At 40.2% G+C, this 16,881-nt stretch overlaps 1 protein-coding gene across 2 annotated transcripts in view; it reads left to right on the top strand.

Moving 5' to 3' along the window:
- Window positions 1–16,881, top strand: part of PDCD4 (programmed cell death 4) — a 91,810-nt gene that overhangs the window by 54,225 nt on the left and 20,704 nt on the right. For both annotated transcript variants that reach the window (XM_073595895.1, XM_073595896.1), the window contains exons 6-8: window positions 8,166–8,387; window positions 12,405–12,502; window positions 12,722–12,839. In XM_073595895.1, coding sequence (XP_073451996.1) covers window positions 8,166–8,387; window positions 12,405–12,502; window positions 12,722–12,839 — 438 coding nt within the window. The remainder of the gene's footprint in view (window positions 1–8,165; window positions 8,388–12,404; window positions 12,503–12,721; window positions 12,840–16,881) is intronic.

Here is a 16,881-nt window from a genome sequence, read left to right as displayed (position 1 = left end):
TTCTCACTCCGATGCAGTAGATGCATCATTCGCCCATCCTCCCCACACTTTGTCAAATTTTGCCAGAAACCCTCTACTGGCATATGAAGCCTTATAAAGAGGCGTAGGGCTTTATATATTAGAGCTTTCCAGGCCGTGATGGTCGGATCATGAGATTTTTTCCAAGAAAGGATAATGCTTTTTCTAGCATAATAGAGCAATAAAGTTAGAAAAGTTTGAATTACCTTTGTAGGGGCTAAGGGGTCAACCAATCCCAGCAGGCAAATTTCCATGGAAGGAATTCTGTTTAACGTTGTGACAGAATGTATACATTGTACTACATTGAGCCAAAATTGTTGTATTGTCGTACAATCCCATAATAATATATGAATAATATTTGCATGGGAATAATTACATCACCAACAACTAGGTGATTGGGAGGGGACTATTTTAGGCAATCTAGCAAGGGTTAAATAAATTCTGTGCAAAAATTTATATTGAAAAAAGTGGTCCCATTGCCTCTTGTTTAACCCCTTCCCAGCCAGTCTCATTAGTACAGTGACAGTGCATATTTTTAGCACTGATCACTGTGTTGGTGTCACTGGTTCCCGCAAAGTGTCAAAAGTGTCAGATCCACCACAATATCGCAGTCCCGCTATAAGTCGCTGTATTAAAAAAAAAAAAAATATCCAGTATATATGCCGTAGTTTGTAGACGCTATAACATTTGCGCAAATCAATCAATATATGCTTATTGGGATTTTTTTTTACCATAAATATGTAGCAGAATACATATTGGCTTAAATTTACGAAGAAATTTTTTTTTTTTTTAATTGCCTTTTTTTTTCATAATTGTCGGTCTTATTTTTCCTGTGGTGTGTTGTTTGTTTTTTTTTTTTTTTTTTTTTGTGTTATAGCACAAAAAATAAAAACTAGTTAAAGTAACGCAGTGCCATATAGCAAAAAACGATATATACACACAAACAAAAGTACCCTCATTTTATTATTCACATGCGAGTAGGCAAGAAATTCAAGCAGAGCAAAATCTTGAATTCTTTCTCTGAAGGTTTAGCAGGAGAAAAAGTTTTCTAATTACCGGTATCTTTAACTCATTAGTTACTTATTGAGTAATGTAAAGAGACTCAGTCAGTTTACCTGTTCAGGACAGTGTCAGGGTCTCCTCAAATCCAACCCCCCTGAGTGACCTATGCTTGCAATTCACAGTTTCTGTGGTGTCCCCATCTACTCTGCAGTTGACACAAAATACCCTGTAAAAGCTCTTCTTTTAGAGCTTACACTGGGTTGATTTTTTTTTTTTTTTATCCCTTCTGTCACGTGACCATGTTCAGGCCTGAGGATTAGCTGCTATGCCAGAGCACTGCATCATGGGAATAAATTACATGCTTCCACATTCTGGAAACACCTGGTAGTTTGCAGCAGGGAAGTAACCTGTATGTTTGTTCTGTTTTAGCTAATGATTACAATATCTGGTTGCAAACTAGCAATAATTATCTTTTTGATCGATAAACTGGTTAGTAGTATATTCTGGGACAACATGGGGATCTTTAGGGAGCAAAGATGTGGAAGCATTTATTTGTAAAGGGGCTACAATTGCACTGATCTCTAGCAGTCCCCCCTAGGGCTTCTCCTGTGTCTCATGAAGGAAGTCACCAGTCTCCAACAACTCCTGTAGTTTGTCCTAAGGCAGGCCATAGATGATGCAATATTTCTTTCCTGCGACCACGGGTTGCTTGGTCAGTCAGTAGTAAGGGATTATCAGCTGCAGGGAGACCAATACTGGTGATGAGTCCTTTGCCCTCTGCCTTTTTTGGGCACAGATTCCACAGTACAGGTCCTCTTTAACCCTTCCTCACTATCAAAGAAGAAAAAGGAAGTTTGGATTTTGGAGAATGCAGCGCATCATTTAAAATAGGGCCCACACCTCCACATCCACCTGGCTAATGACATGTGGATTCCAAGAATATAGTTACAAAGTTATGGAACTGATGCAATTGCTTATGTCATTGCAAGCAAAACTGTGCTGTTCATTAAACAATAGAAACAATATAGACAAAGGGTGTTGGCTCAAACTTAGAAAACATACCCATGTCAGAAGACAATAGGGGAGGTTTTCTAAAACTGGTGCTGTTGTGTACAGTAACCAAGCTGCTTCCAGCTTTTATTGTCCAAGCTTAATTGAACAAGCTGAAGTCAGAAACTGATTGGTTACTATGCACAGCTGCACCAGATACCGTGTGCACCAGTTTTAGTGAAGCTCGATTCACATATATGCGATTCGGATGCATTTTTTTTAATCGCATTCAATTCGCATGTGAATCGGATCGACTTTCAATGGAGCCGGTTCACTCATGTCCGGGGCGGCCGCAGTCCATTCTGAAAAGGGTCCTGTGCGATTTTTTTTTTTTTTTGTCCAGTTTAGGAGCGGATTCAAGAAATAATTGCATCTGAATCCCACCTAAACTAGTGCACAAATTTGCACTGGACTGCAAACTGCAGCCGGACATGTGTGAACCTAGCCTAAATCTCTCCCAGTATTTCAGAATAGATGATGTGACACCTTTTCCTCCACTTTCACCTCTTTCCGCCTGCTCTATAGCCGAAGGTTGGCTACAGCGGGGGCCTCCAGTTCTGGGAGGACATCCATGGACATCCTCCCGTGGGCATCACTTGTGCTCTTTGACTGCTGTGTGCTTTGGGACACAGTTGGTCACAGATCAGGGTAAAGGGCCAATCACAGCAGCCAGAAAGATTTTACATCTTGTTCTGAAAACGCTTTTGAATTGGAGCCGACAATATGCAAGGTACAGAGCTGAGGGTTCCATTGTTTTCATAAAATTGGACATCTCACCTTGTTTCTTTTTACTGGCACATACTGTATATCTATGACTAATTATTATGGGCAGTCGGGAAGAAAACTTCCCTTTTTTTTTTTTTTTTTTTTTTTTTTTACAGCCCTCAGTGACTCATTTTATCCCATCTAACAACTCCATGTAAAAGCTGTTATAAGCTCTTTATTCCTTCCTGCACTTTACATATTCTCACTTTCCATCCTGTATCCCTCCTTTCCTGACTGACTGCAATTTATTTATTTATTTTTTTGTGCTGACATTATTAATCTAGCCGATACTATATTTGAGAAAAAGTATAAATGTTTGATTCATTATCAAAGTCTACTGTCAATGAGTCCTTGGCTCTCCTAAATAATTGTAATGGGCTGCCACTGGGGTTGGTTACATTTCTGAAATAATGATATTTTGATCCTGTAGGGAAGACAGTGATGATTATAGGACCCCCCATGTGATTTGTGATGAAATGTATTCCAGTAGAGAGGGAAGGAAAGGACTCTTATCTGCGGCACAGTTTCTGCTGGTGAACAATTCCCGGCGGGGTGTAGCCTTACATTCCAGAGCTCGCAGCCTTTTCTGCACCAGTTTGTGGCTGGTCCTTCTGCCAGCTGTTATGTTCACATACCCAGCCACGCTCGGCACGGTTTAGAATGAAGCAGCCAAATGCAGCAGGGAAGGATCTCACATGTTCTGCAAATCTAAATTTGATTTACAAAGCAAATATTTAAGATGCTAACATATGTTCCCTATTTCCTGCGTGCACAAGGAGTGTTACAGATAACAACCTGGCACTTGTGTAATTAGTCTGTTGGACCTCCCAGATTAGGGCCCCCTTGTTTTGTGCCATAATTATGCTTTTACAGCTGTTTTATGTTATGTTCATAATTCCTAGTTTGTTGGGGTATTCATAATAGAGATCTGTCATGTGTTAAAGCTGTAACAAATCTGGGTGGTACAAATTAAGTCTATAATGGCAGGCCTTTAAGACTAGAACAAGCCCTAGGGCATAAAAACCAAAACGCTCCGCTCCTAGTGCAATAAACACCTCATCTAGGTATGAAGATAAAAATGTTGTAAGTTGTTCTTAGAAATGCAGGTGGTGACACAGGAGTATCCGTGTCCATAAATATGCAGACTTGCTGAGGAAACCTTTACACTGTGACCAGCAGCAGGAATAAAGCCATATGGGTCCAGGAAGAGCAGTGAAGTATGGCACTTGTATGATGTTGATGAGTGGCATCCTTGTTGCCCAGTGAATGCTGATGAAGCTCCTCCCTCTTCCTGGTTGTGTCACAGTGCACAGTTCTAGCGTTTTACATACATTATGTGCTTATAGATTTTATCTACATTAGCTTTGTTCAGTAAGAAATAATAGAGATATAGGTAGCTGAAGCTATATGCACATTTCAGCTTTAAAGTATCGGTTCACCTTTTTGAAAAAAAAAAAAAAAAGATGAATGCAAATTTTTTTTTTTTTGCAGGTAAAAAAGTGCATTAATTTTTTTTTTCTAAGGGACCTGCAAACTACGGCTGCAACTAACGATTATTTTCATAATCGATTAGTTGGCCGATTTTATTGTTTCGATTAATCGGATAATAACCTTAACAAAAGCATGGTGTATAATATAGTTAATATTTAAAGTTTAAAATATAAGGCAATTTATTCTTGAATATCTCTATGCAGTGGTAAATATAAATAACCAACTATATAGTTGGGGAGCAAAATCTCTAATCCACTCTGAGAATAACAGACAGAATAGATATACTGTATATACTATTAGAGGTTGAATCTGGTAAATATTATCAGACTCCAGAGATCAAATTTTTTATTTAACGAATAAAAAAAAAATTGAAGACCTGTTTTTTGCAGATTTTCAGGCAGAACTGTAATATGTATGACAGACAGACTACCTTGTCATAGGCAGGTGGCTTCATAAAAGCTACCTGCGCCTGCTGTCACTTATGCTGGCCATACAAAAACCCATGTCTTTCTTTCAAAATTTCTCTGAGCTCTGAAGAAGAGGGGACACCCCTCGAAACGCATCAGCTTTCTTTGGACTCCACATCCCAAAACTGTTACTGGCCAGCGGATATTTCTGGGTGGAACTAGTGGTGGATTTATACAATTTGCTTGATTTTATCATTTTGTTTGTGAGTATGTTTTTAACTTCTTGAAAATATTAAAGTGAATCCAAACCTTCTGGAAGGAAGTCTTCGTGATTGCATCTAAAATATTTAAAAAAATAATACAACCAGATCCATATATAACTTTACTTAATCTAAAACCGGAATGGTTAACACTCTCTCAATTCAAACTTATGATCCAACTAATAACGGCTGCAAAACAAACAGTGGCCAAGGCATGGAAATCTCCTACATTGGTACTAGCAGAAACAATTCACAGAATGAATAATACAATGTCCCATGCTAAGATGGTAGCCATCGATCAAAATCAAATTCCAAAATTTGAAAAACTTTGGCATCCTTGGATAAAACAACAGTTCCTGTCAAATTTCAATGACTCTGTCCTGTTGCCATGGTAACAAATTAAATGACTTACAGAGACACCCATTCTAAGGCTTCAAAGAGAACTAAAAAGAATAATAAACTGACGAGCGGGACAGCCTTGTGGACCATACCTCTACCTTTCAACCCTTTTTCTTCTTTCTCTTTCCTTTTCTCCACCTTATGATTAAAGCTCATTATCAGAATTTATTTGACCTATATACACTCTACTTGTAAACAATATGTATAGTAGGTATAAATCATTTAAATACCTACAAAAGTAACTAAGGAAATGATATATATCTTTAATTTAGGTTTACGTGAACCCAATGTTTAATATTTGAAATTTCATGATATTTACCTATATAAACCCTACTGTAAAACGATGAGCTTACTTTATAGATCCTTGTAAACTTACTTTATGTATCTTTATGTATCTTTATAACATTGTATACTCAATAAACTTCTTTTGACAAGGAAAATATTAAAGTGTTGCAAAGGTAACTAGGCTGGTGCGCCCTCTGTTCTTTTTTTTTTTCTTTTAGAGATTCTTTTTGGGTTTCCCCTGACCTGTGGTGAGTGGCAGCACAGCTGATGAGGCGGCTCGAATACTCATAATTTTAATCAGCCGCATGGTTATTTCTTAAGCGCAGGAGCATTCGTTTTCCTTTTTATATTATCGAGTGCCCCTATAGCAAAAGCACTGTAATTCCTGATATATAAACAGATAATGCATTATGTATGCAGGCCAACTAATCAGCTGGCCGATTAATCGATTATGAAGATAGTGGACAACTATTTTCATAATTGATTAGTTGTTGATTATTCGATTAGTTGTTTTGGCCCTACTGCTGATCGCGGGTGCAATCTCCAGACTCTCCAGATAACGGTCTGCCCGCACCACATACGGGCAGGCAGTTGCCTGAAAGCAGGAAGATCAATGGACTGCGAGAGTGCTTACAAGCGCCCTTGTAGTTCATTGAGCACTACAAGCTGTCAGCTGCAAGGAAACTGAATGAATGATGTGGCCATGTGGGCAAAGCCTGCACGGCGATGCTGTTTTCAAATTGTGACAGTGGGTGTGGGAAGAAGATCCCCTTTCCGTTGTCTTAGGGAGGGGGGATCGGGGGGAGAGGTTGCAGATGCTGGAACATCTTACGTTTTCCACCCGAAAAATGATGGGACGTGTAACATATTCCAAAGGTGATTATTATCCTTTAAAAATCGGAATATAGACAAGCTCTGTAATCTCAGAAAAAGTTAGAGACCCTGTTGTCAAACCACTTATTTAACCAAATACAATGTCTCCTCATAAGATTATATGTACACTTTCCTTGTGTAGACATTTAAAAGCCCTGAGACTGCTGCTGCCATCTTGGATGTGATGCCAGTAGCCCTAGCAGAGGCAGAGCTGTCACTCAAGTGACATTCTGTAGCATTCCCCTTCACCCTCCCTCTAGAAGCTGCATATAAGGTTATGTAGGGAGGGGAGGGATGGAGGAGCTGGGCCAGCAGAGACAGTATTTGAACCATCCCAGAAGAGGATAGAGCTATGATGAGCAAGGAGGAGCTGTGCCAGAAAATTTACTAGAAACAGAGGTGAAGATATGCTATATTGTCATAAGTATTGGGACACCTGTCTTTTACACGCACGTGAACTTTAATGGCATCCCGGTCTTAGTCTGCAGGGTTCAATATTGAGTTGGCCTACCCTTTGCAACTATAACAGCTCCAATCTTCTAGGCAGGCTTTCCACAAGGTTTAGGAGAGTTCCTACACCTCAGACTCGCTCATCCATGTCTTTATGGACCTTGCTTTGTGCACTGGTCCAAATCATTTGGTGGAGGGGGGATTATGGTGTGGGGTTGTTTTTCACGGGTTGGGCTGGCCCCTTAGTTCCAGTGAAGGGAACTCTTAAGGCGTCGGCATACCAAGACATTTTGGACAATTTCATGCTCCCAACTTTGTGGGAACAGTTTGGGGATGGCCTCTTCCTGTTCCAACATGACTGCACACCAGTGCACAAAGAATAGTCCATAAAGACATGGGTGAGCGAGTTTGGGGTTGAGGGACTTCACTGGCCTGCACAGAGTCCTGACCTCAACCCAATAAAACACCTTTGGGATGAATTGGAGCAGAGACTGTGAGCCAGGCCTTCTCGCCCAACATCCGTGCCTGACCTCACAAGTGCGCTTCTGGAAGAATGGTCAAACATTCCCATAGACACACTCCTAAAACTTGTGGACAGCCTTCCCCGAAGAGTTGAAGCTGTCATAGCTGCGCCAACTCAATATTGAACCCTTAGGACTAAGACTGGGATGCCATTAAATGTGTGCATAAAGGCAGGAGTCTCAATACTTTTGACAATATAGTGTATATGAGGGTGGTAGCACCTGAATCACTGTTGACTGTGACTGTTTCCTATATTTTGGGTAGTGTGACTGTGGCACACCCGCTGTGTCAATTACAAGTGCTTTCCACTCTCCCTGCTGGACATTTTACTGGTTCTATATTATGGGGAATGCAGCAGGTAGAGCTGGGATACACAAAAGTGGGCTGGAACACCCAAAAGTCTAAGGTGGGTAGGAAAATAACTGGAGATCAGAAAATGGGGAGATCTTCTCAATGTTGTAAAGTGCTACACAAACTGTTGGCGCTATATAAATCCTGTATTATAATAATAATAATTGGAGTCCCCAGGATGCATAAAAAAACAGGCACTTGTTCCACCAGACTTGTTTTTGGGGGAAGGGTAACATTAAAAATCTGTATATGGCTAGATTTCATCATTATGCAATTTCAATTTTGTCTGCAGGAGATGTTAAAGGATTTAAACCTTGGGGAAATGAAAAGTGGTCTCCCAGTTCTGGCAGTGTCCCTGGCCCTGGAAGGAAAAGCTAGCCATCGGGAGATGACATCGAAGCTGCTGCACGATCTGTGCGGCACGGTGCTCAGCGTAGAAGATCTGCTAGCCTCATTCGACAAACTGCTTCAAGAGCTGCCCGAACTCGTCCTGGACACACCCAAGGCACCACAGGTTCGTATGCACCCTATGTGAGCTGAAGAGAAATTCCACTTTGCGTTCTATTATAATGTCGGCTGGGTGTGGAGGAAATCAAAATAAGGTGCTGTTTTTTTTCTCCTTGTACTCAAGACGTTAAACAGAGTGACAGGCTAGACAATAGAGCCGTCTTCATATACATACCTCTCTCATTGTGTATTTTGGTTTGATCCGTAGTAGAGACCAGTAAGAACTACTAACACAACTCTGGAAAGAAATCAATTCTAGAGCCTTCAGGATCCAGTCAGTTCAATCATGGAACCAGTAGGCATGCTTTTAAAGGGACTTGTGCTTCCTGATAATAAGTAAGGCTGGCTATAAATTATAGAATTTTCTTTCCTCCCAATACAGAAGGTGGTCTATTGTATTCTGCAAGCAGAGGGAGCATTCCCGGTCAGCAGAATACAGTGGTTAGTGGTTAGGGGCTACAGACACTGGCAGTAACCGTATGTAGAACAATCCGACAGGCTGGTTGTACACAAGTTGATCAGTCAACTTGGGTAGAATCAGTCTGCCCATACATGGTTTAAAACTTGGCTGGTCCCTGCTAAAAAGGCCGAGATTTGAACGGTCTATAGGCCCATACACACGATAAGACCCTTTGACAACAAACGTGCAAATTAGCTGTTTTAAGGCAACATCCTACCGTGTGTACGCTCCGTCGGACAAACTTTTTCGGTTTTCATCGGACAAATGTTGGCTGTGCAAACAGACAAACTTTCCAGCAACAAAAGTCCTATGGTGCAAAATCCTATTGTGTGTACACAAGTCCATAGGACTTTAGTCCAAAGTACAAACACGCATGCTCAGAACCAATGCAAAAGATCAGACAACAATACAGAAGTTGACCAAAGGGTGGCGGTAAAGAGCTGAAAAACCACATGATTTGGTGAAAGTTGGCTGAAAAAGTCCTGCCGTGTGTATGCTTAATTAGTTTACGGCTGACGCCCTTTGTACAAAAATCCACGGGAAAGTTTGTACAAAGTCCTATCGTGTGTATGGGCCTTTAGGCTGGCTTTAGTATGTAAGGTGCTCAGGTCCCAGGCAGTCAAGCACATTTCAAAATTCTGCCACGCTAATAATGATTTGATATATAAAGTGCAAAAAATAATAATGTAGGTCCACTTTAAATACATAAGATGAGAGTAACCGTCCCAATTCAAGGCTGTATACACCTCTGTGTGATAGAAGGTGTCAACAAAATTCCATATTCACCACGTGGGCAATCACCAACAACTGAATGGACGCTTACCAGAATCAATAGACTATTACAGAGTTGATTTGGCCTGCAAACGGTATCCTATTATACGATGTTGGGACCCATGTGATTTAACCAGATCCTCATGTTATCTCTGATTCACCGGTAATGTTTTAGATATACATGGCAACAGTTGTAATGAAGGATTCCTCCATAAAAATCAAAATAGAAATGCCCACATAGTGGGAATCCGTAAAACACTTTTATTAAATTATTGCTGTACATTTTAGGACATTCCCAGGCGATGTAACAAGTGCTTTCAGGTAATACAAACAATTCAGACAGGTGTGGCAACATCATGTGACTTTGTGGACATTGCTATTTTGATTTCATGGAGGAATTTCGCATTTTGTTGCCATGTATATCGAATACATTACTGGTGAATCAGAGATATCATGAGGATCTGATTAAATCACATGGGTCCTAACATCGTATAATAAGATACTGTTTTGCAGGCCAATTCAACTTTGTAATAGACCACTGATTCTGGTAAGGGTCGTCCATTCAGTTGTTGGCGATTGCCCACGTGGTGAATATGGAATTTTGTTGACGCCTTCTATCACACAGCGGTGTATACAGCCTTGGACTGGGACTTTTGCTCTCATCTTATGTATTTAAAGTGGACTTATATTATTATTTTAATTTTTTGCACTTTATTGGTGTACTTTGCATCACATTATTAGTGCAGCAAAATTTTGTTTATTTAATTGATTGCACAATTTGTCTGTCTTTTTGGCCAGCATCTTATTTTGCACCTGCCAGCGGTTTCTATTATAAATAAGCACATTTCAAAGTATTATAAATATAAGATCCAATGTGTGGTCATGCCCTCTCCTCAGCAAGCCACAGCCATAGGGCTTGTTCACACTTCACTACATTTCTAATGCTTAACAAATGCTCCTATAGTGTTAGTATGGGCGTTCGACTCGCATTAATGAGCTTTAGTATGGGCATTAGACTGGCGTTTTACAAGCGTTAATGTTGAGTAAAAAATGCGCCCCAAACGTCCTATGGGCAGTTTTAAAGTGTTTAAGGAGTGTTAAGGTGCGTTTAAAACCACTCCACAAATGCCTATTCCATCACAGGAAATAAACGAATCTTAACACCCCACAACTGCACCACAACTGCCTGCCAGAGTGTTTGCGAAGCGTTACCATAGACTTGAATGGGAAGCGTTGAAAAGCTTCAAACGCCTCCTGACTCGACATGAGGCGTCAATTTTGAAACCACGCTAAAGGTTCATGTTTTGATGGTGCGAACAGCACTGTGTGCTGTCCATTGTATCATTTGCATAGACGTTTAAGGGGCTTTTTTACCACCTCTCAAACCCCTGATTTTAATGCCAGTGTGAACTTCGCCATACAGTAAGGAACAGCCTATGTAACCTGTGCTGTGGGGGATAAGTGCACATACATAATATTGCAGGATGTCAAGATCTGGACTGTGTGGTAGGTGCTCTACTAATATGAGAAAAATAAATGTGTAATTGGCTGTGTTCAGTATTTTAATTAGCGGGTGTTTTTAAAATGTACATTTGTTTTTTGTAAAATTGTTTATCTCTACAAGGAGTCGGGTTACTTGTGACTAGGGGTGCAACGGATCAAAAAACTCACGGTTCGGATCGTTCCTCGGATCAGGAGTCACGGTTCGGATCATTTTCGGATCAAAAAAAAAAAATCTCCCCCACAGTAATATCCACAATCTCCCTATTGGCAGAGTATTGGCAGGGTATTGGCAGGGCATTGCAGCAGGGTATTGCGGCAGGGCATTGCAGAGTATTGGCACTGCTGCCATCCGATCTCTCCCCTCTACTTTACAGATCAGTACACAGAGGGGAGAGAGAGAGGAACCGGCGTCATGACATGACGCCAGTTTGTTACAAGTGATCGCTCCGTCATTCGACGTGCTAAACGGCCGCCGGGTGTACCAAGATGCCCGCCGCCCTGGAGCTAGGCCAAAGCCGCGGCCTTTCCTATGGCCGAGGCCACAGAGGTGTCCCGTACGGATCAACCTCCGCTGATCGGATCAACCTCCGCGGATCGGATCACGGATCGATGACGATCCTTTGCACCCCTACTTGTGACACTTTTTTAACAATAGAAAAAACTTGGCACTAGCTTGTTTTGAACATATCAGCAACCAGACTCCTGGGTTTTGTCTTGGCCTGAATCTCCTGAAATTTTTTGAACAGTTAGTCCCCTTTTATGCTGCCTGGCAAAATGTCAAGAGTCGGTGTTGTACACAATATGGCCAAATGTTTGTGGACTACTGACCATTACCTACTGTATGTACGTGGACACCCCTCCAAATGCGGGAGTTCAGGTATTTCCGTTGAACGGCACGATTAATGCTACACCATACAAAGACACTGTAGATGTTACACATCCTGTTGTGTGGTAACCGTTTGGGGAAGGCCCTTTTCTATTTCAGCATGACTGTCCCTCTGTGTACATGGCCAGCTCCAGAACAACCTGGTTTGACTGGTTTGGTGTGGAGGAATTTGTTTGGTCTGCACAGAGCCCTGATCTCAACCCTACTGAACACCTTTGGGATGAACTGTCCAGGTCCTCTCATCCAACATCACTACCTGACCTCACACATTCTTTTTTTGGCTGAGTGGGCAAAAGTTCCCAAAATCTTGTGGAAAGCCTTCCCAGAAGAGTGGAGGATGTCTTAGCAGCCTTATTTTTCTGAGAAGAATGAAAACATTAAAAATCTTAATCTTGTCTTTGCAGCTGGTGGGTCAGTTTATTGCCAGAGCAGTTGGTGATGGGATTCTGAAAAGGAGCTACATGGAGAGTTATAAAGGCACGGTGGACTGTGAATATGCCCGGTAGGATTCATATATATACTTTTCATTTTTTTTTGGTAATATATTTTGGCAGGCTATGGTGCGGCAGTCAAAAGTCTCCCAATAGGGGGTTGGGGAGCAACAAGACAGGACAAACCTGTTACGGGGCCAAAAGTAGTCAAAAAGTCACTGAAGTTATTTGGGGATAACGTGGCGTCATGGCTAACCATTGTAACGCTGAACTGTATGTTCTGTCTCCAGCGCTGCCTTAAACCGGGCAACAATTCTGCTGACCATGAGCAGAGGAGGAAGAAGCAGAATTGACAGTGTTTGGGGGACTGGTGGAGGTCAACAGCCTGTCAAAAATCTGGTTAAAGAGGTAAGTATGCATTTTTGCTTATTGGGTGTAAAATAATTACTGTTAGTGCTTGCAAAATTTAGCAGATTAGATGATTTAATAGGTAATAAATAATGATGCACCGAAATTTCGGCCGCCCAAAATTATCACCAAAAATAGGGTTTTCAGCATTGTGCCAAAAGGGGGAAAAAAAAAGTGCCGATAATGGCTGCTAAAAAAAAAACACCCGCGATTTTGCCGTGATTTTACCTTGCTTGTGGTTTGTGACTCAAAAAATGCATCAAAAACGCAACATGGGTGCAATTTTGATGCGTTCTTGCTGCGTTTTTCAATGCATTTCATTAAGGAGGTGCGTTTTTGGTTCAGTTTGCCAAAAATGCAGCAAGCAGGATTTTTAACACTGCTTCAGAAGGTGCCGACAATAAATTTCATATTCATTTAAACAGTGTTAATTTTTACATCAAATTTTCGATTTAGTTTTATATTCATTCTTTCAACTAAAATGCCATTTTAGTTTTGGTCATATTTTGGTCATCTGAATAATTTTAGTTTTAGTCATATTTTAGTAGACTAAAATCAAATACGTTTAGTTAAATTTGAATGCATTATTTAAGCATTTCTTTAGAATTGCCAAACTCATTATATACTCCTGGAGAAAAATCTAATAACATGTCATTTATGATATTAAGGTTTGAACATGCACTAAAGACACAGATTTAGCCATGTGGATATTTAAGGTCTTTATAAATAAAACCAAGTTTCATAAACCAAACAAAAATATTGCTTTTATACAAGCAGAAGTACAACTTGAAAATATAAAAAAACCTAAAAACTGTAAACTCGTTTGGCTATATTGCCATTGCACATATTACCTGATAATATTACCAACATTAAATATTAAGGAAAAAAATAAGTCTTAAGTTTTTTTTTTTTTTTTTTTTCTTTTAGGTTAGTCGAAGCCCCCTACATATTCTTATGTGGTAGTCCATTGATAATTTTGATGTCAAATTTCAGTTTTAAGCTCTGTTTCCACTACTGCGAGTTGTTGTGCGACTTGACACATGTGAAGTCGCATGACAAGTCAAAATCCATGTATTTCAATGGTCCCCGTTCTAATTGGAGTGACTCCAAAGAAGTTTTTTATATTACTTTGTTCCGACTTCGGTGCGACTTGTTCTCCCATGGTTCTCACCAGTAGCATGACATTGCATCAAACATTTCATTGCAAAGTCACACTCTAAATTGTGCGACTTTGAGGTCGCAATAGCGGAAACCTAGCCTTAGTCTTTTGACTAAAATGCCGTTTTAGTTGTATTTTAGTCATCTCAATTTTTGTTTGTTGTATTTAATCGTCTAAAATAGTATTAATTTAGTCGACGAAATTTAACACTGCATTTAAATTCATGATATTGATTAAAAAGTTCAATATAATTAAACCGTAAAACCGTCAATTTCGGTTTCGGCCAAGTGCATCATGAATTTTCTGTCTCGGCACCAAACTTTTCATTTCAGTGCACCACTAAGAATAAATCTATACTGCACATGTGTTATTTTTAGGTCCAGTTCAGGAGGGGGGTATACTGAACCTCTGCAGAGAGACCACTGCTTCAAAAGAGCAAGGGTCCTTCTCTGCAGCATGCTGGGGGAGGGGACAGGGTTTTCTTTGCAGGCTGTGACTGCTTTCTAAAAAAAAAAAAACGTCCATGAAGTCTAGTACACATGGGCCGAATGTCGGACAATATCGTCCGGTTCAAAAAAAAAAACGTCCGAAAAAAAGCTAGGTTGCACAAAAAAAAAAACTAGTGGTGTGTACTAGGCTTAAAGTGGGAGTAAAGTCCCATGGACGATTTTTACCTATAAAACTATTCAAAACTTGCGCTAAGGTACTGAATCAAAATAAAAAATATATAAAAATACACAAAACTGCAGCCTGCTGTGCAAAGGTGCTGTAACCTTAAAAGTGATAGAAAATGTATGAAACAGCGCTGGCAGCATATGTTATTTAATACACATCAATGTGTTTGTGCCATACAAAATCAAAATACAACAAAATTATATATTATAATAATAATAATAATAATAGTAATAATATGCACAAATCTATAAAGTGCTTGGTGCTTATATGAAAAAATGTGCAGTGGTGCTCCAAACTTTGCAAAGTGTGAAGTGACTCCCCCTTCGGTGACCCCACTCACCAGAAACAATGGACCCTCAGCTTCGCAGTCTGGGGTCAATTAGGCAGTGATCTATTGATCAGGGGATGTGTAGGATGGTTCCTCAAACTCTTCCAAGAAGGTACTTTATAGCAGAAAGGATATGCCACACTCCATAGATGGGCAAATGGAGAGAAAGCTTATAGTGAAATACTGAAATAGTATGCAATAGTGAAATACTGCTAAAATAAGTTATCAAGCACATTAAAGGCGCCACTTACAGGATATCTGGCAAAAATAGGCATCAGTAAACACATCTGATTTCGCCACTGTATGGCATGCGCTCTACGGAGGTGGAAATTGCGTCAATGGTTAGCGTGAACTGGAAGTGCTTCTACGCGTTTTTGCCCCTCCTCCAGGGAGTCATCAAAGGGCATCACTTCCGGGTTCATTGGAATCTATTTATACCTGAGGGAAGATGACTCCTTCCTTTGGTGAGAACGAAGCGACCAATTACGATCAGTGTAAAAAAAACATTAACTTCCTCCTCTATAACATCATTTCCTGTTGCCAAATCTACATAAAAAACTTTAATATAAATAGAAGCCGTAATGACAAACATGCCTTTTGGCTATCAAACTACAATAAATCATATAATGCGATAGACATTTACAAAAGATTTTGAGTACGTGATTAAAAATTACTTAAATATAAGCATGAAAAAATAAATAAAAATAAAATGAAAAATAAAAATATGAAAATTAAATAAAAATATAAAAGAAAATAAAAAAATGAAAGAAAAATTAAAAATAAGATTAAAAATGTATAACTAGACAATTTTTTTTGAAAAAACCCTTCTTAAATAATTTTACCAGTTGGACAGGAAGCAATTGAGATCTAACTCAATGTTGATGCCATGGGGACTCAAAGTTCGAAGCCTATGTATCCATTGGGTCTCATTCTGTGAGATAGCTCTCTTAAGATTGGATCCTCTCCAGTGTTCCTCCACCCCATCTATCCCACAGAATGTAAGGCCCCTTGGATCCCGATTTATGGAACAATCTGAAATGATTGGAAGACTATGATGCTTATAGCCTTTTTTGATTCTATTAACATGCCCCCTGAGCCTTATCCCCAATTTCCTTGTGGTCCTCCCCACATACTGGAGACCACAGGGACAGGACAACAGGTAGGTGACGTGTGGTCCCACAAGTGATGATTTTTTTCTTTTTTTATTTCAAATGACCTACCCTGAGAATAGGAACTAAAGTGGGTAGTTTTCCTTTTCCTATGTTTATAAGTCTTACACATCACAAGCGACTGATCGTAATTGGTTGCTTCGCTCTCACTAGAGGGAGGAGTCATCTTCCCTCAGGTATAAATAGATTCCAAGGAACCCGAAGTAATGTCCTTTGATGCTCTTGAGGAGGGGCGAAACGCGTGGACGCACTTCAGGTTCACACTAACCATTGACGCAATTTCCGCCTCTGTGGAACGAATGCCATACAGTGGCGAACGCGGATGTTTTTACTGATGCCTCTTTTTGCCAGATATCCTGTAAGTGGCGCCTTTTAATGCGCTTGATCACTTATTTTAGCGGTATTTAGCTTTCTCTATTTTGCCAACTAAGGAGTGTGCGTATCCTTTCTGCTATAAAGTACCTTCTTGGAAGTGTTTTTTGAGGAACCATCCTACACATCCCCAGATCAATAGATCACTGCCTTTTTTGACCCCAGACTGCGAAGCTGAGGGTCCATTGTTTCTAGATTTTTTTTTTACCTATAGGTAAGCCCATAATAGGACTTGCCTATAGATACAGTAAATATCTCCTAAAAACGTGGACCATTCCTTCAGAGCCCTGTGCCGCGAACAGCATGTGCAGAAGTGACGTCATCGCGGCTCGTCCAATC

This window comes from Aquarana catesbeiana, linkage group LG08 (genome assembly GCF_042186555.1).
Source record: "Aquarana catesbeiana isolate 2022-GZ linkage group LG08, ASM4218655v1, whole genome shotgun sequence".
Taxonomy (NCBI): domain Eukaryota; kingdom Metazoa; phylum Chordata; class Amphibia; order Anura; family Ranidae; genus Aquarana; species Aquarana catesbeiana.
Note: the sequence above shows the minus strand (reverse complement) of the source record. Positions and strands in the feature narration are given on the sequence as shown.